At 42.8% G+C, this 26308-nt stretch overlaps 1 protein-coding gene across 1 annotated transcript in view; it reads left to right on the forward strand.

The window, feature by feature from the left end:
- LOC124721637 (28S ribosomal protein S21, mitochondrial) overlaps positions 1–24146 on the forward strand; it is a 55531-nt gene extending 31385 nt beyond the window's left edge. Inside the window, exons 2-3 of the mRNA XM_047246700.1 lie at positions 18809–18875; positions 23512–24146. Of these exons, the coding sequence (XP_047102656.1) occupies positions 18809–18875; positions 23512–23628 (184 nt within the window). The 3' untranslated portion in view covers positions 23629–24146. The remainder of the gene's footprint in view (positions 1–18808; positions 18876–23511) is intronic.
- Positions 24147–26308: the final 2162 nt, after the last annotated feature.

Below are 26308 nucleotides of genomic sequence, written 5' to 3' on the forward strand. Positions count from 1 at the left end.
TCCCTATTCTTCATTAAATCATCAAGACTTACAGTTGTACTCTTAACATCATCATTCATCATTATTTCCTCTTTAATCTCATCATAAGTCATCCCATCTAATTCTTCACAAAGCATATCATCATCATCATCATCATCATCACTTTCAACCTCAACATCAACCTTACCCAAACCATCATCAATAACATCACTATTCACAGCCCAAGTATAATCATCATCCATCACCATCATCATCATCGTAGCTACTGCTCTGTTATTGCTATAAGATTCATTAAATAAGTTTGTCAAGACATCATCATCAAGATCAATTTCAGCCATCTGTTTCCTGTTTTCTTCAGCTTTCATTTCCTTTAATATATCTACCAAAAATTCCCTACTAAACTCTATCCTATTTATCTGGTGTGAGCTACAGTAATCTCTATGGTGAAAATTACCTCTTCCTCTCCTAAAATTAGTTGTCTGATTTTGGTATCTATTTTGTCTTGCCCCAAAACTGACAGGCTACCCAAGAGACACAGTTTTGTTTTCTGATCCATTACTTCTATTTTCAAAATTCCTGTTATCATACCTTTAGTCATTACCTTCCCACTGCCTACTCCTTTTCTCAAGACCCCTTTCATTGTCTCTACATCTATCATTCCAATTATTACTTCTCCTGTCATTGTCCCTGCATCTGTCATTCCAGTGGTGTCCCTCCTATTAATATGCTCATGATAATTGTTCCTGTTACCTCTTCTTCTGTTTCTGTCTCCATGATCATCATTGCCCCTATATTCCCTCTGCCTATCTCTCTTTTTCTCGTTTCTTTTCCTTGCCATATCTAGTTTATCAACATATCTTAAAAATTGTTCAGTACAGTCAACTGGTCCCATAAACTAACCCCCACTGTACTTTGTGGCTATCATCTTTTTAATACATCCATTTGTTTTATCTCATCTATTGGTTTATTTAAACAGATAAATGTTTTAAGTTGCTATTCCCAAAAATCTTCCATCTGAGCACTACCTTATGGTCAATTCTAGAATTCTGATCTGATCCTAACTAGGAGTTGCGCAACAACAACAGTGCCTCCCCATCAAAAAATTTCTTTACGAATTTAATTTTCAAGTTGTCTGGCATATTGTTGCTAAAATTATCCCTGTACTGGCAAATACAGTCAATGGGGTGGAGTTAGTTTTCCCCAGGAAAATTCATTATGTTTATACTACACAAAGTACTACCATTGTTGCTACAAAAATGTCTGGTTAGAACATTTTCCTTGATGTCGTTTACATTTGCCCTAACATTTGAAATACACTGATTGAAAAAAATTGCAGTACCATAAAGTAATTAATGTAGAGTTATGAAATTTCAGGAATGTGTTTGCTAGGTAACGGTAACCTATTTAAGCGATTAACATTGCAAAATCATAGGTTTATGTAAATGCGAGATAAGCCATTGCAAATGTTCAACACTGGTACATAAATAACTGGTGTAACCACTAGGATGTTGAATGCAAGCATGCAAATGTGCGTGCATTGTGTTGTACAGGCTCTAGGTGTTAGTTTGTGGGGTGAAGTTCCATGCCTTTTGCACTTGTTCAGTCAATACAGGGATGGTTAATTCTGGTTGTGGATGGTGCTGGAGTTGTCATCTGATGATATTCGCTCGACTGGAGACAGATCTGGTGATAGAGCAAGCAAAGGCAACATGTTGACACTCTGTATAACATGTTGGGTCACAACAGCGGTATGTGGGCAAGCGTTATTCAGTTGGAAAACACCTCCTGGAATGCTGTTCACGAATGGCAGCAGCCCCCAGGAGGCTCATGGTTATTTCGTAAGTGCGTGGTGCACACGGGATGCCGAGCTATTGCAGCCCAATCTTCCTTCCCTGGCTACATTTCCTTCACTGTGCCCCTCCCTCCCGATCCTTGTTCCTTCCCCGCTGCCCACTCCTTCCCCTTTCTTGGTGTTCTGATTTATGTCAACCTGGCTATCTACCTGGTTCCCTGTATTCCTTGCAATCTTGTGCCTCTTGCCCATTCTCTTTCATTCTTTTTGGTGTTTTGGTCCCCCCTTGGGGTTTGACCTCTACTGCTAAATTTTCTGTGTTTAGTGTGAGCCATTGGGGAAGAACTCCCTTCCTAGCTCTATTGTCTGGATTCATCTCCCCCCTTTCTTCCCCGCCATAGCCCCCCTCCACCGCACTGGTTCACCACCACGTGCAGCTAGTCTCATGTGGTGGGGCTGTTATGTACCCATCTCTCTGAGCCCCTGACAACACAGGGACCACACCACTGTGACCTTAGCTGTTGCCTCCACATGTACGCAAGGAGTGGTTGTTTGTCTTCCTGGAGCATTGGAACTCTGGCAAAGACTGCTGCACCAGACAACCCTTGTTGTTTTGGCTGGGTGGCACCCATGGGGGGAGCCCCTGATTGGTGTGGGTGGTACCAGGGTGGATGCCTGGCACATGAAGTGTATCAAGCTGCAAAAATCTGGTTGTTCTCAAACGGCCATCTCTCGTGTAGTAAATGTTCATTGAATGCTGCTTCGTATGACCCTGCAGCCTTCCCTTCCCTTCCCTGGTTACGCTCTGGGAGGAGGTCCAGGCTCGCTGCCTTGGGATGAAATACTTTCCCTGCTACCTGGTCTGTACTATGATTGCTGGGAACACATTCACTGCCACAAAGCTGTTATTTTTTGTGGAGAATATCGAGGACAAGTTTGGCGAAGTGGAGTCTCTCAGTAAGATGTGGTCGGGCTTCCTGTTGATCAATCCTCCTCGTGCCACCCAATCTGCCACTCTTTGTGCTTGCGATCATCTTGGTGATGTCATGGCATCTATTATCTCTCACTAGGTCCAAGGAATGATTTTTCATTGGGACCTCATCCTGCAAACTGGCGAGGAACTCCAGGCTAATCTGGAGCAGCGTGGCGTTCACTTAGTTCCACATGTGCAGGATGGTCACACATACAACCACACCGATACCGTCCCCCCAGGGGGTCCACAACTCTCTTGTGGATACGTGCGTAGCGAGCACGGGACCCCGAGCTAGTGTGGCCCTCCTTCCTTTCCGGGCTACATACCGTCCCTTTCAGCATCCTTCCACATCCCCCATCTTCGTCCCCCCCTCCCCCCCCCCCCCTCACCACCGCCTCTTTCCTTCCCTATCTCCCCCTCTGGGGGTATGTTTTGTGCCTACGTCCAGACGGAGACGGATGCTCGAAAATGTAACACATTCTTCGCTTTCTCTGCTTGCAAGTCTTTGTCCTTCTCTTTTCCTTACCTCTTCTCTTTCCCCTTTTCTCCGCTACGGCGTTTGAGACCTCTCTTCTTTCATTTCCCTTGGTTTTTCCCTTTCTCTTTTTTCCTCCCTGTTCGTGTCTGAAGGCCGACCGACGCATTTCCAGGCGTAGCCGGTGACGGGGTAACACGTAATTCCCCGCCCCGGGTAGACAGGTAGGACATGTACGTACCCCTGGTAACAGCCAGGCCCAGGGAGGGGTGATTACCTGAGATGATACCTTCTGAAAGTGCCGATTGATCCCTCCGTCCATTTCTTGGGAGGTGTGACCTGAGGTGTGAACAATCACCGAAGGTGGGGGGTTCCCTCAGAGAGGGCTCCCACAAGGAAGAAGCACGCCATCGCAGATGCCGGTAATCATGGGGGATACTTTCGCAATGGTTTCCTCATCTTCTACTATGTCTGCTCACAAGCGTAAGTTCAATGAGTCTCAGCCACAGACAGTCCTTCCATCGTTGCCACAGTTCCTTGTTGTTTCTCGGTCTGACGAAGGTCGCGACTTCTCCACGGTCAACCCTTTCATTATTCAGAAAGGTGTCGACATAATTGCAGGTCCTGTAAAGTCTTGTTCCAGATTACGAAATGGCACCTTGTTGTTAGAAACAGTCAGTGCCCTCCAGGCACAAAAACTGCTGCGTACTTCACTGCTACACATCTTCCCTGTCTGGGTGGAAGCGCACCGTACTTTAAATTCCTCACGTGGGGTCATTTATACACGCTCCCTCGACGGATTGTCCGACGAGGAAATTCAACACTACCTGTCTGACCAGGGCGTAACGGCTGTTCATAGAGTCATGAAAAGGGTTGACATGAACATCGTTCCAACCCGTACTGTCTTCTTGACATTTGACAGAGTTCAACTCCCATCAAACATAAAAGCGGGCTATGAGATAATTTCCGTTCACCCTTACATCCCAAACCCTACGCGTTGCTATCGGTGTCAGCAGTTCAATCACACCAGCCAGTCCTTTTCCAATCCGGCCAAATGTGTTATGTGTGGCAAGGATGCCCATGAGGGTGCTTGTCCACCTCCATCCCCTCATTGCATCAACTGTATGGGTGACCACACTGCTTCCTCTCGAGATTGCCCCATTTTTAAAGACAAAAAGCTCATTCAGGAAATCAGAGTGAAGGAAAAGGTGTCGACCTTTGCTGCTCGAAAATTATTCGCCAGTTGAAAGCCCACTGTGCCTCAGACAGGAAAATATAGCACTGTCCTTGCCTCTCCTCGGCCAACTAAGGAGGTGGCCACGCAGACTTGTGATCTCACCTTTAGTGCCACAGTCGTCAGATCGGCCAGCGCAAAGATCGCCCGTTCAACCTCCCCACTTTCGCCTGCTCACTCTATGGATCATCCTTCATCGGGTTCTGCTAAATCTCGAGCCTAAAAGTCAGACACCAAGACTTCCAAAAAAGAGCCTACTCGTGAAGATTTTTTACGTACTCCAACTTCACAACCATCGGTTCCTCCTTCATCTAAACATCCTGTTTCCAAGAAGGCTAATAAGAAACCCAGTTCCTCTCCTTCTCCGCCACGGCGTGTCTCGTCTACAGCACCACCTGGCGGTAGCCGCTCTCGGCTGTCCTCTGTGTCGCCGAGGTGCACTGCTGGCGGCCGATCAACCGGCCAATCGCTGGTGGCAGGAGCTGCTCCAGAACAACATATGGATCAGGATCTTCTGCCTTCGGCTGAATGCTGTTCCACGCTGTCGGTCGCAAGCTCCGAGCAGTCATTGAGCTGACGGCAACCTTGGTCACATTCTTCCATTTTCTGTCCACCCTATGTCCATTATCCACTGGAATATCCGCGGCATTCGAGCCAATCGGGATGAATTGTCGATCCTCTTACGATCCTACTCGCTGGTCATCTTCTGTCTTCAGGAAACAAAGCTGCGTCCCCATGACCACTTTGTTCTCCCCCATTTTCAGTCAGTCCGATTTGATCTCTCCTCTGTTGAAGGCACTCCAGCACATGGAGGACTCATTATTCTTCTCCATGACACTCTCCATTATCACCCAATCCCCTTAAACACTTCCTTCCAAGCTGTCACTGTCCGTCTTTCCCTTTGACAAATTTCTCTCATTTGGACCTTTCGGTTGGTACTGTTCCGCTAGCTCGGTGCTTCGAATGGTTCGCCCTTGCTGATACACACTCGAGTGGCCACTTTCCATGTGTCCTTAGATTGCAGCCACAACTGCCATATATACGCCCGCGACGCTTGAAGTATGCCCAAGCCTATTGGACACTTTTTTCGTCTCTAGCGACATTCGATGACCGTCACTTTCCTAGCGTTGAGGATGAGGTCACACATATTACAGACGTTATTCTTACAGCTGCGGAACGTTCAATACCGCGAACCTCCGAATTGCCCCGGCGCCCCCCAGTTCCTTGGTGGAATGAGGCATGCCGGGACGCAATACGTGAGCGGCGACATGCTCTTCGCGTTTTCCGCCACCATCCTACTTTGGCCAACTGTATCTGCTATAAGCAGTTCCGTGCGCAATGCTGTCGCGTCATCTGCGATAGCAAGTAGGCAAGCTGGGACTTCTTTACTAGCTCGTTTAACACCTTCACTCCCTCCTCGGAAGTTTGGAGTCGGATTCGACGGTTACCTGGCGCGCCTAGTTTCTCCCCAGTCTCTGGGCTCACTGCCGCGCATGATACATCAGTGGAACCCGTCACAATTTCTAACTCATTTGGTCAACACTTTGCTGAGATTTCGAGCTCTTCAAATTACCCGCCAGCGTTTCTCCCGAAGAAATGTGCAGTGGAAGTGCAACCTTTTGCTTTCTCCTCTCAACATCGCGAAAGCTATAATACTGTTTTCTCCATGCGCGAACTCCAACATGCACTCTCTTCTTCTCGCTCCTCCGCCCCAGGGCCGGATGGTATCCACAACCAAATGTTGCTGCATTTATCATACCATAGTCTGCATTACCTCCTTCGCCTTTATAATCGAATTTGGACCAACAGTACTTTTCCCAGACGATGGCGGGAAGCTATCGTCGTTCCTGCTCCGAAACCTGGAAAGGACAAACATCTCCCCTCTAGCTATTGCCCCATTTCTCTCATGAGTAGTGTATGTAAGATTTTGGAGCATATGGTGAATTGCCATTTAGCTTGGTGGCTGGAGTCCTGCAGTCTTTTAACACCTGCCCAATTCGGTTTCCGAAAGCATCGTTCTGCAGTTGACCATCTTGTTGCTCTCTCCACTTATATCATGAACAATTTTCTCCAGAAACGCCAAACAGTAGCAGTATTTTTCGACGTGGAGAGAGCATACGATACCTGTTGGAGGACAGGCATCCTCCGCACACTGTTCTCTTGGGGCTTTCGAGGTCGGCTGCCCCTTTTTCTTCGCTAATGTATGGCAGAGCGCACATTTAGAGTGCGGGTGAACACTACTCTCTCCCGTACTTTCTCCCAAGAAAACGGGGTACCCCATGGCTCGGTGCTAAGTGTTGTACTGTTTGCCATTGCCATAAATCCAATTATGGACTGTCTCCTTCCTGATGTCTCGGGCTCCCTCTTTGTGGACGATTTTGCAATCTGCTACAGCTCTCAACGGACCAGCCTTCTTGAACGACGTCTTCAAGGATGTCTCGATCGCCTCCACTCTTGGAGCATCGAAACAGGCTTCCGCTTTTCTCCCAGTAAGACCGTTTGTGTTAATTTTTGGCATTGTACGGAGTTTCTTCCACCTTCCTTACATCTAGGACCTGTCAACCTTCCGTTTTCGGACGTCGCTAAATTCTTGGGTCTTATGTTTGACAGAAAACTGTGCTGGTCTTCCCACGTTTCCTATCTTTCGGCTTGCTGTCTGCTGTCCATCAACACCCTCCATGTCCTGAATGGTACCTCCTGGGGAGCGGACCGAGTGGTCCTTCTTTGCCTCTATTGCGCCTTAGTGCGCTTGAAATTGGACTATGGAAGCATAGTTTACTCCTCTGCTCGGCCGTCTATTCTTCGGCGTCTTGACTCTATCCACCACCATGGGTTATGTTTAGTGTCTGGAGCTTTTTACACCAGCCCTGTGGAAAGCCTTTATGCTGAGACTGCTGAACCTCCGCTGTCCAATCGGCGAGCTGTCCTTCTGAGTCGTTATGCTAGCCATCTGTCTTCCATGCCTGCTAATCCGGCCCATGACATTTTTTTCGACGCCTCCTTTGATGTAGGGTATGCAGGCCGCCCTTCCTCCCTACTACCACTGGGAGTCCGCTTCCGTCAACTGCTCCATTCTCTTTCCTTCCGCTTTCCTAAAACCTTCTTGACAACTTGGGGTACAGCACCGCCTTGGCTCCGTCCCCGGACCTGCCTGCTCCGTGACCTTTGTCAATTTCCCAAGGATGGTACCCCTTCACTTGTTTATCGTCGGGCATTTGCTGCTCTATGTGCACAAATGAAGGAAGCCACATTTATTTACACTGATGGCTCAAAAACATCGTTAGGTGTAGGGAGTGCCTTTATTGTTGGCGACACCCGAAATCGATTTAGACTTCCCGACCAGTGTTTGGTTTATACTGCGGAGCTTTACGCTGTTCTCCAGGCTGTCCAATACATCCGTCGCCATCAGGGGATACAGTATGTTATCTGTTCAGATTCTCTCAGCTCTCTCCTCAGTATCCAAGCTCTGTACCCTGTCCACCCTCTGGTCCACCAGATTCAGGACTGCCTCCACTTGCTCCACTTGGGTGGCATCTGTGTGGTGTTCCTCTGGATCCCAGGACACGTTGGTATCTGTGGAAATGAGGCGGCCGATATAGCGGCCAAGGCTGTAATCTCTCTTCTTCAGCCAGCTATTCGCACGATTCCCTTCGCCGATCTACGGAGTGTTTTATGTCGTCGTGTTACTCTTTTATGGCACGCGCATTGGCCGACACTTCCCAATAATAGATTGCGGGACGTGAAAGCTCTTCGCTGTGTTTGGACCTCTTCCTCCCGAACGCGTCGTCGGGAGGAGGTAATTTTAACTAGACTCCGGATAGGGCACTGTCTTTTTAGCCATCGACATCTTTTAAGTGGTGATCCTCCCCCACTCTGTCCCCACTGCTCTCAGCTGTGGATGGTAAAACACCTTTTACTTGAGTGCCCCTATTTTACTCCGTTACGCGCCCATCTCCAGCTGTCGCCTGATATATCTTCCATTTTAGCAGCTGACACGCGCTCAGCCGGGCACCTTTATTCTGCCTTTTGAGGGAGATAGCCTCCCAGAGAAGGTGAAGGTCATGTGTTCCCGATGTGACGTATAGCCGTGTACATCTCACCACCTATGAGGTGCTTTCAGTGTTTGCGTTTTTTGCATATGTTATCCTGCTGTACAGTGAACCCCCTTTCTGATGGATGTAGGGCACCTACTCCATGAGGGAAGTCCCTGTATTCCACCACCTGAGTGTGTAAGTTGTAGCTTTTCACATGACATGGCCCAAGGACCAGATTCCATCCACAGCCAGATGATCCAACACTTGGACATTACCCAAAGGCAAAATCTACTCAGGGTCTTCAACTGCATTTGGCTCACAGGTGCCTTCCCCTTGCAATTGTAAGACAGCCTAGTTACCCCCGTCCTTAAGCCCAGTAAGAATCTACTGTCTCTTGATAGCTACTGACCGCTTAACCTTATAATGTACTTTGTAAACTGCTCGGGAGGATGGTTAGCTGCAGATTATGTTGGGTACTCGAATCTCAGGGCCTTTTATCCACATATAAGTGTGGCTTCTGGGAAGGATGATCTGCAACTGGCCATTTACTCAGATTGCAAACAACAATCAGACAGCTTTTACTAACTGCTGATACCTTTTCATGGTCTTCGACTTACGTAAGGCATATGACAGGGCTTGGTGTCGTCACATTTTAGTTACCCTCCATGACTGGAGCTTTCACAGCCCCTTTCCCATTTTTATTCGCGAGTTTTTATCCCACCTGCTCTTCCAGGTTCGAGTTGGCACCTCACTCAGCACCCCTTAGATCCAGGAGAATGGTATCCCACAGGGTTCTATGTTAAGTGTCACACTTTTCTTCATCGCCATCAATGGGCTTGTACCTTCTGTTGGGCATCTGGTTACTCCGACAATTTTTGCATCTGGTGCAGCTCCCACTTGGTAGCATCTGCTGAACACCAGCTCCAAGGCACCACCTGACAGTCCTCTGCGTAAGCCCTTTCCTGTAGCTTCCAGTTTTCTCCCTCCAAAATGCGTGTTATGCATTTTTGCCATAGACGTTCAGTACACCCCGATCCAGAACTTTATTTAGGTGATGTCCTTTTAGGCCTATGTGTTGTAGTGCAGTTCCATTTCTTGGGCCTTCTTTTTGATAAAAAGCTGGTATGGCTGCCCCATATTCGTCACCTGAAGGCTATATGGATGCAGAAGCTTAATGCTCTCCACCTCCTGGCTCACACATCTGTACCGTGTACTGCTCTGGTTTTGTCCAGACTAGATTATGGTTGTCAGGTTTATGGCTCAGCAGCTCCTTCCACTCTGCAATTACTTGGTGCTGTTCATCATTATGAAGCGTGTGTGGCTGTTTGTGCCTTTCACACTAGTACTGTCAACAGCCTTCCCGCAGAAGTGGGGATTCCTCCTCTAAAAATACAATGGAGCCAACTCCTGTTTGTTTACAGAATCACCATTCAACAATTCCCTGACCATCCCGTGTACTCCGTCTACCATCCTGTGTACCCCGTCCTCTTTGCAAATGAGAGTGTTCTCCCTCCTCATAGCTGCCCTCGGGTGGGATTGCCGGTTGGAATGTGTCACTTCCATCTGTGCCCAGTGTCTTTCCTGCTGCACCTCCCCCCCCCCCCCCCCCTCCTCACCCCCTCCCCCTCCCACTCTTGGATGGTGTCGTGACCACAGATTAGGAGCAATCTATTCCAGGTTCCTAAAGTCTTTGTTACTGCTATGATATACCATAGTCTTATAGGTTACATTCTTGAGGAGTTCCAGGGTGCTACCATCTTCTACACTGATGATTCTAAAACAATAGATAAGGCGGGATACACTTTTATGTCTCTGCCGGCATCATGTAGTGTGTTCACAGCAGAATTGCTAGCCATTAACAGGGCCCTCCATTTTATTACTCAGTCTCTCCACAGTGTTTTAATAGGTACAGACTCAATGAGCAGTCTGCAGGCTATAGACTGATGCTACTCTCGTCACCGTTTCGTCTCTGCTATCTATGACCTGCTCTCTGCCCTCAGCTGTGCCGCTTGCTCAGTTGTCTTTCTCTGGGTCCCAGTCATGTGGGCATCCCGGGGAATGAACTTGATGTCTGTTTGGCTAGAGAGGCAGATACTTATCTCCCATTCCCTTCCATGATTCCAAGTGCAGATATGCAGATTCACATCAAATAGCTTTTTGCCCAAAAGTGGAATGACATCTGGTGTGCTACTGCTGTTAGTAATAAATTCTGCACAGTCAAGGAGACAACTGCAGTTAGCGCTCTCCCTTCTGCTCCTCTCAGAAGGAGACCACTGTCTTATGTCGTCTACTCATCAGTCATACTAGGGCTCACCCTTTGTTTTCTCTTGTGTAACGAGCTACGCCGACAGTGTGGTTGTAGGACCAGACTCACAGTATCCCATATATTGGTGGAATATCCCCTTCTTTTGGCCCTTCGTACTAAGTATGGCCTTCCAAATTCCTTGCCCTTAATATTAGCGGACAATTCACGGATGGCCAAACTGGTCCTCAGTTTCCTTCATGAAAGGGGTTTTTATTTTCAGTTTATAAGGTTTTGTGTTCCTACTGGAGCAGAGGCAGGGTGATTGTGGCTGGTGCCTCTCTTCTTGTTTTCTGGATCTGGGACCCATGACATCTCTCCTGTACAAAGACCGTTCTTTCATCCCTCTGTTTTTCCAGTTTTTAGATTTGACATACCCTTTTATGTCTTCTGCAGTGTGTGTTTTTAGCTTCCTCACTTTATAGTTTGACTCCTCTGACTGAATCCGCCCACTCACTGTTAAATCCCAGAACCCCCATCAATCAGTGAGTGGCAGCACAAGAGGTTGAATCACCAGACAGATTGATGTACAGATTTGCAGTCGGGGCACATGGGATAACCAAGAGTGCTCCTGCTGCCATATGAAATCACATCCCAGACCATAACTCCAGGTGCAGGTCCAGTGTGTCTAGTGTGCAGACAGGTTGGTTGCAGACTCTCAACTAGCCTCCTTTTAACAAGCACGCAGCCATCACTGGCACCAAGGTAGAAGCATCTTTCATCAGGAAACACAACAGATCTCCATCCTGCCATCCAACGAACTCTCACTTGACACCACTGAAGTTGCAAATGGTGGTGGTTTGGGGTCAGTGGAATGCATGCTACATATCATCTGGCTCAGAGCTGTCCTTGAAATAACAGATTTGTAATAGTTCATTGTGGCACTGTGGTGCCAACTGCTGCTCAAATTGCTGCTGCAGATGTAGTATGATGTGCCAGAGCCTTGCACTGAACACAATGATCTTGCCTCTTGGTAGTGCCAGTTGGCCATCAGGAGCCTGGTCTTCTTGCAACTGTACATTCTCGTAACCACAGCTGCCAGAAGTCATTTACAGTGGCTACAGTCCTGCCAAGTCTTTCTGCAGTATCACAGAAGGAACATCCAGCTTCTCGTAGCCATATTACACAACTTTGTTCAAACTCAGTCGCATTAAAGGTACTCTTGACTAACACCAACTCACCACTTCATCCTCATTCCAGCACTACTACCCCACTCCTATGCAACTGGCAAAAAATTTGAATAATCAGCATCTTTCAGATTTGGAAACGCACCAGCCAACTTTCATTGATTTGGCATAACTCCTTGGTGTTGCAGTTTTCTTCTGTCACTGTATTACTAACTTATGCACCACCATCTTTTACATCTGACAATTCTTTATTAAATATTCTGTTTGATTCACTCAGTTTCAAATTAATACTGTTGCTTTCGTTTTTAATCATAGAACGTAAGATTTTTAAGCTCCTGTCATTCCTCTCTATGTCGTTGATCAGATTGTTTGCTAAGTTCTCAGTTTTTTTTTTTTTTTTTTTTTTTCCTACAGAACTAATAATGGTTTCAAATGTACTATGCTGTGTGTTCACATGTGTTTTAAAATCATTTAAATCCATTTTAACCCCTCAGTTATCTCTCTAATTTTGTCTACATGAACTTTGAATCCTCTAACTCTTTTCTGATACATTTTAGGGTTTGATCTTTCCTCTTCAAGTTTTTATCTAAATAATCTAATTTTTTCCATTGTTGATCCAACTTTTTGCTTAATTTTTCGCTGTGTTTTCAGGTTTTTTCCCAACACAACTGTCTAGCTTCTGATTTTGTTTAACTAATTTCTCCCTAACAAGTCTTGCAAGCATATTAAAAATGTTGCTACTACTGCCAACCATTTCCTCATTACTGAAACCTTGGACTGGTGAACAGATACTGTTTGGATCTCTGCCTTCTGCTTCCCCTTCTGATTGTATGTGACTAGCATTACATTGAACTATCTCCTAATTACCATGTATCAAATTTACCTTCTCCTCCACCTCTTGATTGTCGGCCCACATCATGAAAAGATTATACAAAAAAACAAAAAAGAAAAAACAAAAACCACACTCCCTAAACAAAAAGTTCTTCACTCAGCCTAGTGAACTGACATTGAAGAAAAGATGAAATAATAGTAGATGGTATTCCTCAGTTGTTGTGATGTCCAAACTGATTGTAGCCGTTGGTACCCATAGTTCCACAGTTCAGTTTCTTCACCCTCTTAATTTTTTAGTTCCAGATGTTTGCGTCAAATCCAAAATTTTACGTCTCAAATAAAATCTCAGTCTTGATGTTCGAATCATACACCTGAAACTCACAAGTGACATCAGCACTTTGACCCAAATTAAATCATGATCCCAGCTGCTAGCACCAGATTACAGTGTAACCACCTCGCTTGGGAGATAATAATCTTCAAAAATAAATAAAGTAAGTCTTTATGCATATTCATCGTGAAGATGGTAGCTGAAATAAAAGTTCTTGAAGTTGGACGGGTGTAACACAGGTTGTTAAAAAAAAGTTGGCATGAACTTATTTTTGTTGCTCCACTGCAGCTGATTCTTCCTGTAAATTTCTTAAGTGATGACGAGCCAGAGAAGACAATGGTTGTCCAGTAGTGTGAAAGGTCAAAAAGTGATTTAGGTGCATGTTCTCAGATTTAGAATATTGTTTATTTCCTGAACTAATGTCACGTCTTACCGTGCAGCTCCAAATCTCACATTGTACTGGCCCCAGCGTGTGATTTCTCATGGGTCTTATATACGTTCGCTGACAATTGGAACATTGTTACATATAGTAATGTTGCTAATTACAATCACAGAATTTGTTCAAAATTATAGAAAATTAGCCTTGAAATACATGCAGTAAGATACAAGGTCAAATATATATATAGGTCATTTTCATGGAAAAATAAGTCAAATGATTCAAATAAACAATACTGATTACATTTTTGTTAATTGCACTGAAACTACATTATCCCAAGTATTCCTACCATAACTCTTGCTTCAAATATGAGTACAGTATTGTTTAGTGTAGACACAATTTCAGTATATAATTCAGTAGCCTAAATAAACACTTTGTTTTCATTCTCATTTAGTTTCGTATTGTGGATTACACTAATTATGAAGTAAGTAGTTGTTTAGTTAAACAATAGCACAGCAAGTTGACAGTATTACAAACAGAGTTATTATACAGGATGTTACAAAAAGGTACGGCCAAACTTTCAGGAAACATTCCTCACACACAAAGAAAGAAAATATGTTATGTGGACATGTGTCCGGAAACGCTTACTTTCAATGTTAGAGCTCATTTTATCACTTCTCTTCAAATCACATTAATCATGGAATGGAAACACACAGCAACAGAACGTACCAGCGTGACTTCAAACACTTTGTTACAGGAAATGTTCCAAATGTCCTCCGTTAGCGAGGATACATGCATCCACTCTCTGTCGCATAGAATCCCTGATGCAGCCCTGGAGAATGGCGTATTGTATCACAGCCATCCACAATACGAGCACGAAGAGTCTCTACATTTGGTACCGGGGTTGCGGAGACAAGAGCTTTCAAATGCCCCCATAAATGAAAGTCAAGAAGGTTGAGGTCAGGAGAGTGTGGAGGCCATGGAATTGGTCCACCTCTACCAATCCATCGATCACCGAATCTGTTGTTGAGAAGCGTACGAACACTTCGACTGAAATGTGCATTAGCTCCATCGTGCATGAACCACATGTTGTGTCGTACTTGTAAAGGCACATGTTCTAGCAGCACAGGTAGAGTATCCCGTATGAAATCATGATAACGTGCTCCATTGAGTGTAGGTGGAAGAACATGGGGCTCAATCAAGACATCACCAACAATGCCTGCCCAAATGTTCACAGAAAATCTGTGTTGATGACGTGATTGCACAATTGCATGCGGATTCTCGTCAGCCCACACATGTTGATTGTGAAAATTTACAATTTGATCACGTTGGAATGAAGCCTCATCCGTAAAGAGAACATTTACACTGAAATGAGGATTGACATGTTGTTGGATGAACCATTTGCAGAAGTGTACCGGTGGAGGCCAATCATCTGCTGATAGTGCCTGCACACGCTGTACATGGTACGGAAACAACTGGTTCTCCCGTAGCACTCTCCATACAGTGACGTGGTCAACATTACCTTGTACAGCAGCAACTTCTCTGATGCTGACGTTAGGGTTATCGTCAACTGCACGAAGAATTGCCTAGTCCATTGCAGGTGTCCTCGTCGTTCTGGGTCTTCCCCAGTCGCGAGTCACAGGCTGGAATGTTCCGTGCTCCCTAAGACACTGATCATTTGCTTCGAACGTCTTCCTGTCGGGACACCTTCGTTCTGGAAATCTGTCTTGATACAAACGTACTGCGCCACGGCTATTGCCCCGTGCTAATCCATACATCAAATGGGCATCTGCCAACTCTGCATTTATAAACATTGCACTGACTGCAAAACCACGTTCGTGATGAACACTAACCTGTTGATGCTACGTACTGATGTGCTTGATGCTAGTACTGTAGAGCAATGAGTCGCATGTCAACACAAGCACCGAAGTCAACATTACCTTCCTTCAATTGGGCAAACTGGCGGTGAATCGAGGAAGTACAGTACATACTGACAAAACTAAAATGAGTTCTAACATGGAAATTAAGTGTTTCCGGACACATGCCCACATAACATCTTTTCTTTATTTGTGTGTGAGTTATGTTTCCTGAAAGTTTGGCCGTACCTTTTTGTAACACCCTGTAGATTTCTGACATTTTATAAAATACAGTATATTTGATGCTTTTTTTGTTATCCAATTGTTTGTAAATGAATAATGCTAATTACAAGTAAATGAATCAACGATACATGTTCCTACCAATAGATGGACATACTATTAGTGAATACTTTGGCATGAAGTTGTTGAAAATCATATTGCTGAGCTCAAAATGTGAAATTACGTATACAGGTCATACCTAATGACTTAGCAGTTAATCAAGCAATCCAGATTATCTTCAGAATCTTATGAAAAATAGGCTGTTACGTTTCACAACCTAGCATTAACTATGTTTGTCTCATTATTGTGTGAAAAGTCTTCTGCATGTTTCCTGCTTCTACTCCTGCTCTGACAGCTGTGATTTGTTCACTGTTTGTACACATTCTACATCTACATATACATAGGTACTGCACAAGCCACCACATGGTACGTGATGGAGGGTACCCTGTACCACTGTTAGTCATTTCTTTTCCTGTTCCACTCATAAGGCAGAGCGAGAGTAAAACAGCTGTTTATATGCCTCCGTATGAGCCCTAATTTCTCTTATGCAGTCAGTATCTAAATTTTCTTCATTAGTTTTCCTTGAAAATAACATACCCTTCCCATCAGGGTGTCCCATTTGAGTTCGTGAAGCAGCTCCGTAACACTAGCATTTTGTTCGAACCTACTGGTAATACATGTAACAGACTGCCTCTGAATTGCTTCATTGTCTTCCTTTAATCCAACCTGATGTGGATCCCAAACACTCGAACAGTACTGAAGAATAGGTCACACTAATGTCCTGTATATGTTCCCCTGTACAGATGAATCACACTTTCTTAGAATTCTCCCAATAAACTGAAGTCAACCATTCACCTTTCTTATCACAATCCTCGTATGCTTGTTAGATATCATTTCACTTTGCTACGGTACACCCAGATATTAAATGACATGACTGTCAAGCAGGACACTACTAATGCTGTATCTGAACATTATGCATTTTTCCCTCTACTCATCAGCATTAACTTACATTTTCCTGCATTTAGAGCCAGCTGTCATTCATGATACCAACTAGAAATTTTGTGTAAGTCATCTTGTATCATCTTACAGTCACTCATCTTGATCACCTTCCCATACACCACTGCATCATCAGCAAACAATGCAGATTGTGGCCCACCCTGTCTGCCAGATCATTTGTGTATATAGAAAACGATAGAAGTTTTATCACACTTCCCTGAGGCACTCGTTATGATACCATTATCTCTGATCAACCCTCAATGTTGAGGACAGCATACTGAATTCTATTACTTAAGAAGTCTTGGAACCACTCACATATATGGGAACCTATTCCATATGCTCATACCTTTAAGTCTGCATTTGGTACCATGTCAAATGCTTTCCAGAAATCTTGGAATATGGAATCTGCCTGTTACCCTTCCTCCAGAGTTCACAGTATTCCATGTGAGAAAAGAGCAAGCTGAGTTTCACAAGAGCGATGATGTTTAAAAATATTATGATTCATGAACAGAAGCTTTTTTATCTCTAGGAAATTTATAATATTCACACTCAGAATATGTTCTAGAATTCTGCAGCTAACAGATGTTAAAGATATTGGTCTGTAATTTTGCAGGTCTGTTCTTTTACCCTTCTTATATACAGGAGTAACTTTCGCTTTTTTTAGTCACTTAGGACTTTGCGCTGGTTGAGATATTCCCGATAAATGCAAGCTATGAGGCCAGTGCCATAGAATATTGTAAAACCGATATGGATTCCATCCAGACCTGGCAACTTACGTGTTTCCAATTCTTTCAGCTGTTTCTCTATGCCAGGGTTGCTTATTACTACCTTCCTACCATGTGCAAGTTCCCAACTACCTCAGTTCCCAATGACTGCCTTTGCACACACTGTCTCCTTCCTCACTTTTTCCAGCTTTGCCCAAACGGCACAGCTCTTCCTTTCCTGCCTCTATCAAGCTATTCCAACTGTGTATCTTGCAGCTCTGAGAGAAGGCCTCTGTGATTATCCTGAAATGTGTTATATTTATTCAATAATAGAAAATTATGAGCACGTAACTTCTTTACAGGCAAAAGGTCAGTAATGTCAGCTGTACATATTGTAAAGTAAATGCTAGGCCCAAGTGGGTTTCTAACAGAATTCCAAAGAATGAGATATTTTCTAAAACACACATAAATCTTCACTTACGTGGCTAGAAAATGAGACTAGCGCAGGTATTCACTACAAGCAGTATATGTAAAAATGTGTAAGAATGTACAGAGCTTGTTTTTAGTGCATGTTCAGTATGCTGGCCATACGTAAACAAATGTCAGACCTAGATAGGATCCATCAAAACTTCAGTGTAGAACTAAACCTTCAATATTATATTTTAAGGTGTATTTTAAACACAACCTCACATGCTGTTAAGAAGTGCTTTAATTTCCACTGCTGGTTACATTCATTGAACATCTTATGGTGACAGGTGTCGAGAACCTTGTATTCGATTAACATAACCAGTAGTAGATATTAAAGTATTTCTTAAAAGCAGCCGAGGTGGTGTTTATATATAAACCTTAACGTACTAACAGCATTGTGGCAGCACAGTGTAGGAGACATATGAAATAATTCAATATCATAAGTACTACATGAAGTAAAGTAAGTGTCTAAGGCTACAGTGTAAAGCAGGTAAATATTTATGAATGCTAATGTTTCCAAATTCTCAATGCATGTTAGCAACAGACATAATAAAGATGTAAATATATTGTGAAACTTCTGTTTGTATGCCTAGTTGGGTGAAAAATTGTCTGACAGAGGCTTGAAATTTACTCTACACATTTTCCATAATGTATATTTTTGTGTATTGAATACCTAGCCTTAGTGTAGAGTTTCTGCAGAAGTTAATATTTGATGTTAACAACTGGAAGTATGGAAAGTAAACAGAATCTTAAAATTTAAATTTCACATGTCCTGTTTTTGCATTTTGTCATATTCCGCTGTTATTGTTCAACTTAATCTAGCAATGTATGAATTTCTGTATTTAAAGTTAAGTGATAATCAATTTACAGAGAACCAATGATTAATTTTATGGAAAATTTCTTTTGTGCTTTTTTCTGTCAATGCTTCTCCATTAAACTTAAATGTAATACTTATATTGTCAGCAGTCAGATTTACTTCTGCTTTTTCAATGTAATAACAACAGAAATGGTATCTTAATGTGCAGGTGTTAATTTTGATTTGTTTCATTTGCAGAATTTTGGGGAAGGAAGGCATATTTGATCAGTTCAGGAGGATACAGTATTATGAAAAACCATACCAAGTAAGTTTTTATACCAGTATTTTTTACTACACTTCACTCATAAAGGCCACAATACTGGGTAGACCTTGTTTGTAACTGCTGAGCATGTCTTCAGTGTCAGCCATTGTAAATACAGTAGAATGCAAAATACACATATGACCAGTAAGTTTTAAATCATTTGAGTGGTACTTTTTTTTTATATTTAACACATGTTCTTAACTATATTAATTCTGTTACCCTTGCAAGACACATTTTTGTTTACTGATAATATGTTGTGCACATCTTTTGGTAGCAGCCTATGCCATATTTTACATGGAGTGGGTGCAGAAGGAAAGAAAATTAAACCCTTATGTCCAGTAGAGGTGATTACAAATACAACAGACCTTGTGAGTGAACAAATGAGGCAAGGAAAGTTGGTACAACCTTTTACATGGATTATCCCAGCCTGTGCCTTAAGTGTTTCTTTTAGAAAACTTAAATCAATGTTAGTATTTAGGGAAATTTTTCCAACCGTGGCCGCATTAGGGCGTTGCAATTAATCAAGGATGTGAATTGAAAACCTGCGCCCGGTTGGAACTCGAACCTGGATGCTTTACATCTCTTTGCCTCAACCGCGTCGACAATGTGAACATGTAGTCCGGCCGACCCAAATTCCCAACTCAGATACACCATTGTGGCATGTAAAAGCAAAAGCGCCCCCCCCCCCCCTCTCACACACACACGCATAATAAATCAGTACGATCAAACAGAGATTTGAATACTCATTCTTCACACAAAAATTCCCAATGCATGTGTTAAGTATGTATGTATATGGACAGCCAAAAAAATCATAATCCTGCTTCCCAATCACAACATATTCCTACTTCTACCAGGCAAATGAGGATTTTGGCAGGGATAACAATATGTAGCTGCCCCTGAAGCTGCATGCACAATGAGTTTGAAACATCTTTCCAACAAGTTTCCAGCTATACTATGTGGCTGATGTTTGCAGTGTGGTACAAATCAAAGAAAAGAACGTTTCTAGCCAGCAGCCACATATCGCGGTTGCACAGCACTAACTTATATTTATATCCTGAGCTGTGATTTCATGTACAGGTATTGTCACTGCTTCATAAACAGTGTGATAATGCAGTGGATGAGGCATCAAATTGTGAATTTTCAGTATTGTGTAAGTCAAAGGCTTGCTTATGGAATGTAAGAATCAGACTACAAAAATGACAACACCAGACACAACTCACTGCAGAAAATTGCCGCTGCTTTTTGAACACCAGTAGCAACTGCATACAGAAAAGTATCACTCAGCAATGTAGTAGAAGATAGATTGCTACTTATCATAAATATGACAATTTAAGTTACAGACTAGTACAGTTAAGACACTTACTTAAAGGTTTTGGATATAGCCTTCATCAGCGAAAGAGAAACACACACAATTCATACACACAAGTGAGCACATCTCATGCACATATGACCATCAACTCCGGAAGCTTGGGCTGAAATGCAACTATCACGTGGGATGCAAGCAGCAATCTGGAGGGGTGGGGAATGGATAGTAGTGTATGGGTGGCGGGAGAGATGATCACTGTCTGGTGGAGTGTGCAGGGACTAGAATGTCAAGAGGCGCAGTGTCAGGAGCTTATGGGGCAGGGAGGTTGGGTAAAAAGCAGTGGAAAGGGAAAGGAGCAGGGAAAGATGAGCAGCTGCGGTTGCAGAGGCAGCAAACAAAAAGGGTGGGAGATGAGAATTGGAGGAGATGATGGGTCAGACGGGGTGGAAACTGTTGGGTGGAGGGTGTGGGGACAGGATGTTACCATAGGTTGAGTCTGGGATAATCAACCTATGGTGACATACTGTCTCTACACGCTCCACCCAACAGTTTCCACCCCCTCTGTCCTATCATCTCCTCCCATTCTCATCTCCCATCCTCTTTGTTTGCTGCCCTCTGCCAACACACCTGCCAATCTTTCCTCATTCATCTCCTTTTCCACTCCTTTTTTTCCCACCTCTCTGTTCCACAACCTCCTGCGTCTTGGCATTCTAGTTTCTGCACACTCCACCAGACAGCGTTAGTCACTCATCCCGTGTATACATTACTATCCCTTTCCCTTTCCCTTTCCCTTTCCCTTTCCCTTTCCCTTCCCCTTCCCCTTCCCCTTCCCCTTCCCCTTCCCTTACCCTCCAGACTGCAGCTTGTATCCCATGTGTTAGTTTCATTTTGACTTGAGCTTCTGGAGTTAGCTGATATGTGTGCATGAGGTGTGCTTGCTTGTGTGTATGAATCGCTTGTGTTTCTTTTTTGCTGATTAAGGCTGTGATCGAAAGCTTTATGTCTGTCTGCAACTTAACATGTCCTATTTACAATAAGAAGCACTCTATCTTTTAGTGCATTGCTGATAGTCCTACCTGGAGTTTCCTTTGTTTGAAAAATGTCACTTGCTTGTTGTACAGTACCCAAGGGAGAAGTGAAAGATGGAAGACAGTGAGAGAGACTGGGCAGAGCGCAGACAATGCACGACTCAGTATGAGCTGCCATGGGTTGAATATAAGTTCATGGGATGTCTTGATGTTCATGAACCCAAAGAAACAATATACACTGTGAACAAAGAGGTACACAAATTCATGCTTGCTTGTCTTTATTTGTATTTTATACTGTACTGCAACATTCATATATAATGTCATTTCATTTTCTCATTTTACATTTTCATATGGGCTTAAAAAGTAATTTGCAAATTCATTACGGATTTATTTATTTGAGTTAGAAGCTCTCCATTGTATGTTCTGTGGTGCAATAACAACAGATGCAGTGTCATCTCTTTTCTTGTGTTCCTTGATTCTGCAAGTTATAACAATCGAACCTTTCTTGTGGGATATGTTGGTTTGGTTCATCTGCAATTCACCTTAAAAAATTATGGAGACACACGCTGCACAGGTGCCACTTCATGACTTCTTGAGTTGCAGCAACATTGGTTCAGCAGAGACAAAAACTGTAGGAATAATATTGAAAGTGTTTCATATAACCTTTGTTGCCTTAGAAAATTGGTAACTGAAATTTCTTTCATTTCAGCCTTGAACATGCCTTCCTGCATATGGATTCATAATGTGTTCCTGTAATGGAAAAGCGTAGTCTGCCAGGAAAACATAGGGCAATGCCATGTTGTTACACTTTTTTTTATAAATTAGTGAACTTGTGGACACATTCTCGAATAAACTTCTGCACGTAATTCATCCATGGCAACCAGTACATACATTCAAAGAGTTGTAACAGGGGTTGTGCCACTCCACAGCACAATGCTAAATGGCCCTTTGTAACTGTAAAAGTCACTTCTACTAACAATAAGACACTCTAGGACTATGTTTCCCATCAATTGCTCCAATGTATTGGAGGAAATAAAGTACCCATGCAAACATGTGCCATTTCTGCCAGTCATTTTCAGTCACCAGAAGCTGAAATAAAAACATTTGATTTCAGAATTTGGAAAAATTGAAGATAGGAGGCGATGAAGTAGAGGGCTTTGCTGGCCCAGTTACTGCAGTGTTCCCTCCTTAGAAAGACAAATATATGGATATGAAGCAAGGAAGCAAGATAGCTCAAAGACAATTCTCAGCTTCCAAGACAGGTGTTGCAGAAGCAGGAGAACAGAGAAGCAAATGAGTGGAGTGCATATGCATAATATGTGTTATGAAAGCTGAGAGAACTGCCAGCATTGTAGAGGACAATAACAAAGGACAAAGTAAAGGTGTTACATCTGGCAGAGATTTGATCCAGGTTTTTTTGCAATAAACTTGATACAAATATATTAAACTTCAGTTTATTTGATACATCTACATACATACCCTGCAAGCCATTGTATGGTATATGGGAATGGGAACCTTGTACCCCTATGAGTCATTTCCTTTTGTGTTCCACTAATAAGTGAAGCAAGAGGAAATCGGCTGTCTATATGCCCCCATATAAGCTCTAATTTCTCTTGTCTGCATGGCCATTATGTGAAATGTACTTCGGCTGAGGTGGATGCATTCCACAGTTATACGCAGATTACAGTCCTCTACATTTTCTCAACAATATTTCATGAGAAGAACATCACCTTCCCTCCAGGGATTCCCATTTGAGTTCAGGATGCGTTGCAGCCATCTGTTTGCACAAAATGACAGGATTGGGAGTGGCATTTTAGTTCGTAAAGATAAAGTTCTTGAACACTGACTAGTTGGTATGATGAATAAGCAGAAGTTGACCATAATATTCTCTGATACCTACAAAATAAAGATGGATAAAATGGGTTTTGTATAGATACAACTGTTGTTAAAATTACATTTAGAGCCTCTTATGAAGCTAATTCTGTTAACAGTGGAACAAGGCTGTATTGTAAAGTTTTCTTATCCTATGTTCATTACATAATGAAACCAGACATTTATTTTAAAATTTAAGGTAAATTTGATCCTTCAAGAATGAGGATGCAACTTAACATTTTGATATTTTCTTGTTCAGCTTAGTTTTGTAACTTAGTACAAGTGTTCACATAAAGTAGGTAAATGATAATTAGTGTAGGCTGTAAATGTAACCTCATTTAGTCATCATTCCCCATCGTCAATTATCATGCATTATCAATTCTTTTCTCAGCCACAGCAATAGATACTAATTTCACCCTTCTAAAATTTTCAGGTGAGAAGAAGAGTTAACTACGAAAGGTGTAAGGCAATTTATAATGAAGATATGAGTCGCAAGATACAATTCGTTATGAGAAAAAATCGTACGGAACCCTTTCCGGGATGTTATTAATGTAGGCCTTGCAATATCTTGTTTTCAGTAGTGTCAGCTGCTTTGTTGGTAATGTTTCTCATAAAGTTGGTTTATTTCTTTTGCAGTTGTTAAAGAAATGTTTGCCAGGAAACTGTAGAAAAAAATCTGCAAGTTTTGTGAATGAAGTAATTTATTAATCAGTTTCATTGGTTTCTTGTATGGGTAAATTACGTTAATAAGTTGACCGTTGTAATGAAGTTGCTAGTCTTACATTTTTCAAGTGCTATTTGGTCACTGAAAACTAAAATAATACAAAAAAAAAAATCAGAATTTTTGTAAAAAGAGTGTGTATTCAAGAGATGGAAATTAGTGGAGCATGTGTCAATATTTCAGTCATCTACAAAGACTGCTAGTGGATTTTTTTACCCAAGCCTGTCTGTAATTAAAGATGTTTTGAAAAATGAATCTAGTGTACCTTACCCATTTTTCTCTACATGTGTGAGATAATATTAAAAATTTGTTGCAAAGAATGATTTAATAATAAGTAATTGGGAAATTACACGTGTATTATTGTGTGAACTACCCTGGGGACTTACAAAAATTATGGAATGGTAAAACCTGATACTATAATATTTCTGAGATACTCTTTATAGACATCGTGTTATGTAAACAAACATTATCACAAAACCTCGCATCCAACATAATGTTTGTGTTACAGTTCTCCCTTTATATTTCAGAGAGAGAATTTTAATACATGAGGGGTATCAGACAGATCAAAGTCAGAAAGTGAGAGATCCGCACTGTAACGTGGATGAGAAAAAACAGTCCAATGAAGTTTTGTGAGTTGCTTTTGGGTGTGCAGACTTGTGTGAGGCCTTGCATTGTCATGGCAAAGGAGAAGTTCGTTTGCATTTTTGTGGTGACAAACACACTGCAGTTGTTTCTTCAATTTCATGAGGACAGCTGTATACACTTAAGAGCTCATCATTGAACCATGAGGGAAGACATCAAACAGAATAATCCCTTCAGAGACTCAGAAGACCATTGCCATGACTTTACCAGCTGAGGATATGGCTACGAACATTGTCTTCAGAGGAGAGGTGGTGTGGTGCCATTCCATGAATTGCCATTTTGTTTCTGGTTGGAAGTGATTAACCTGTGTTTCATCGCCAGTGACAATGCTTGACAAAAAATTGTCACAATCAGCCATGAAATGTGCAAACAATTCTGCACATATGGTCCTTCATTGCTGTTCCATCCATCCACATCCACATCCATACTCCGCAAGCCACCTGACTGTGTGTGGTGGAGGGTACTTTGAGTACCTCTATCGGTTCTCCCTTCTGTTCCAGTCTCGTATTGTTTGTGGAAAGAAAGATTGTCGGTATGCCTCTGTGTGGGCTCTAATCTCTGATTTTATCCTCATGGTCTCTTCACGAGATATACGTAGAAGTAAGCAATATACTGCTTGACTCCTCGGTGAAGGTATGTTCTAGAAACTTCAACTAAAGCCCGTACCGAGCTACTGAGTGTCTCTCCTGCAGAGTCTTCCACTGGAGTTTATCTATCATCTCCGTAACGCTTTTGCGGTTACTAAATGATTCTGTAACGAAGCGTGCTGCTGTCCGTTGGATCTTCTCTATCTCCTCTATCAACCCTATCTGGCACGGATCCTACACTGGTGAGCAATATTCAAGCAGTGGGCGAACAAGTGTACTGTGACCTACTTCCTTTGTTTTCGGATTGCATTTCCTTAGGATTCTTTCAGTGAATCTCAGTCTGGCATCTGCTTTACCGATGATCAACTTTATATGATCATTCCATTTTAAATCACTCCTAATGCCTACTCCCAGATAATTTATGGAATTGACTGCTTCCAGTTGCTGACCTGCTATATTGTAGCTAAATGATAAAGGATCTTTCTTTCAATGTATTTGCAGCACATTACACTTGTCTACATTGAGATGCAATTGCCGTTCCCTACACCATGTGTCAATTCTTAGCAGATCCTCCTGCATTTCAGTACAATTTTTCCATTGTTACAACCTCTCGATGTACTACAGCATCATCTGCAAAAAGCCTCAGTGAACTTCCGATGTTATCCACAAGGTCATTTATGTATGTTGTGAATAGCAACGGTCCTATGACACTCCCCTGCAGCACACCTGAAATCACTCTTACTTCGGAAGACTTCTCTCCATTGAGAATGACATCTAGGAACTCTTCAATCCAATCACACAATTGGTCTGATAGTCCATATGCTCTTACTTTCTTCATTAAACGACTGTGGGGAACTGTATCAAACGCCTTGCGGAAGTCAAGAAACACGGCATCTACCTGGGAACCCGTGTCTATGGCCCTCTGAGTCTCGTGGACGAATAGCACAAGTCATCTTTTTCGAAACCCATGCTGATTCCTACAGAGTAGATTTCTAGTCTCCAGAAAAGTCATTATACTCGAACATAACACGTGTTCCAAAATTCTACGACTGATTGACGTTAGAGATATAGGTCTATAGTTCTGCACATATGTTCGACATCCCCTCTTGAAAACGGGGATGACCTGTGCCCTTTTCCAATTCTTTGGAATGCTACGCTCTTCTAGAGACCTATGGTACACCGCTGCAAGAAGGGGGGCAAGTTCCTTCGCGTACTTTGTGTAAAATCAAACTGGTATCCTATCAGGTCCACTGGCCTTTCCTATTTTGAGCGATTTTAAT

This window comes from Schistocerca piceifrons, chromosome X (assembly GCF_021461385.2).
Source record: "Schistocerca piceifrons isolate TAMUIC-IGC-003096 chromosome X, iqSchPice1.1, whole genome shotgun sequence".
In the NCBI taxonomy this organism is placed as follows: domain Eukaryota; kingdom Metazoa; phylum Arthropoda; class Insecta; order Orthoptera; family Acrididae; genus Schistocerca; species Schistocerca piceifrons.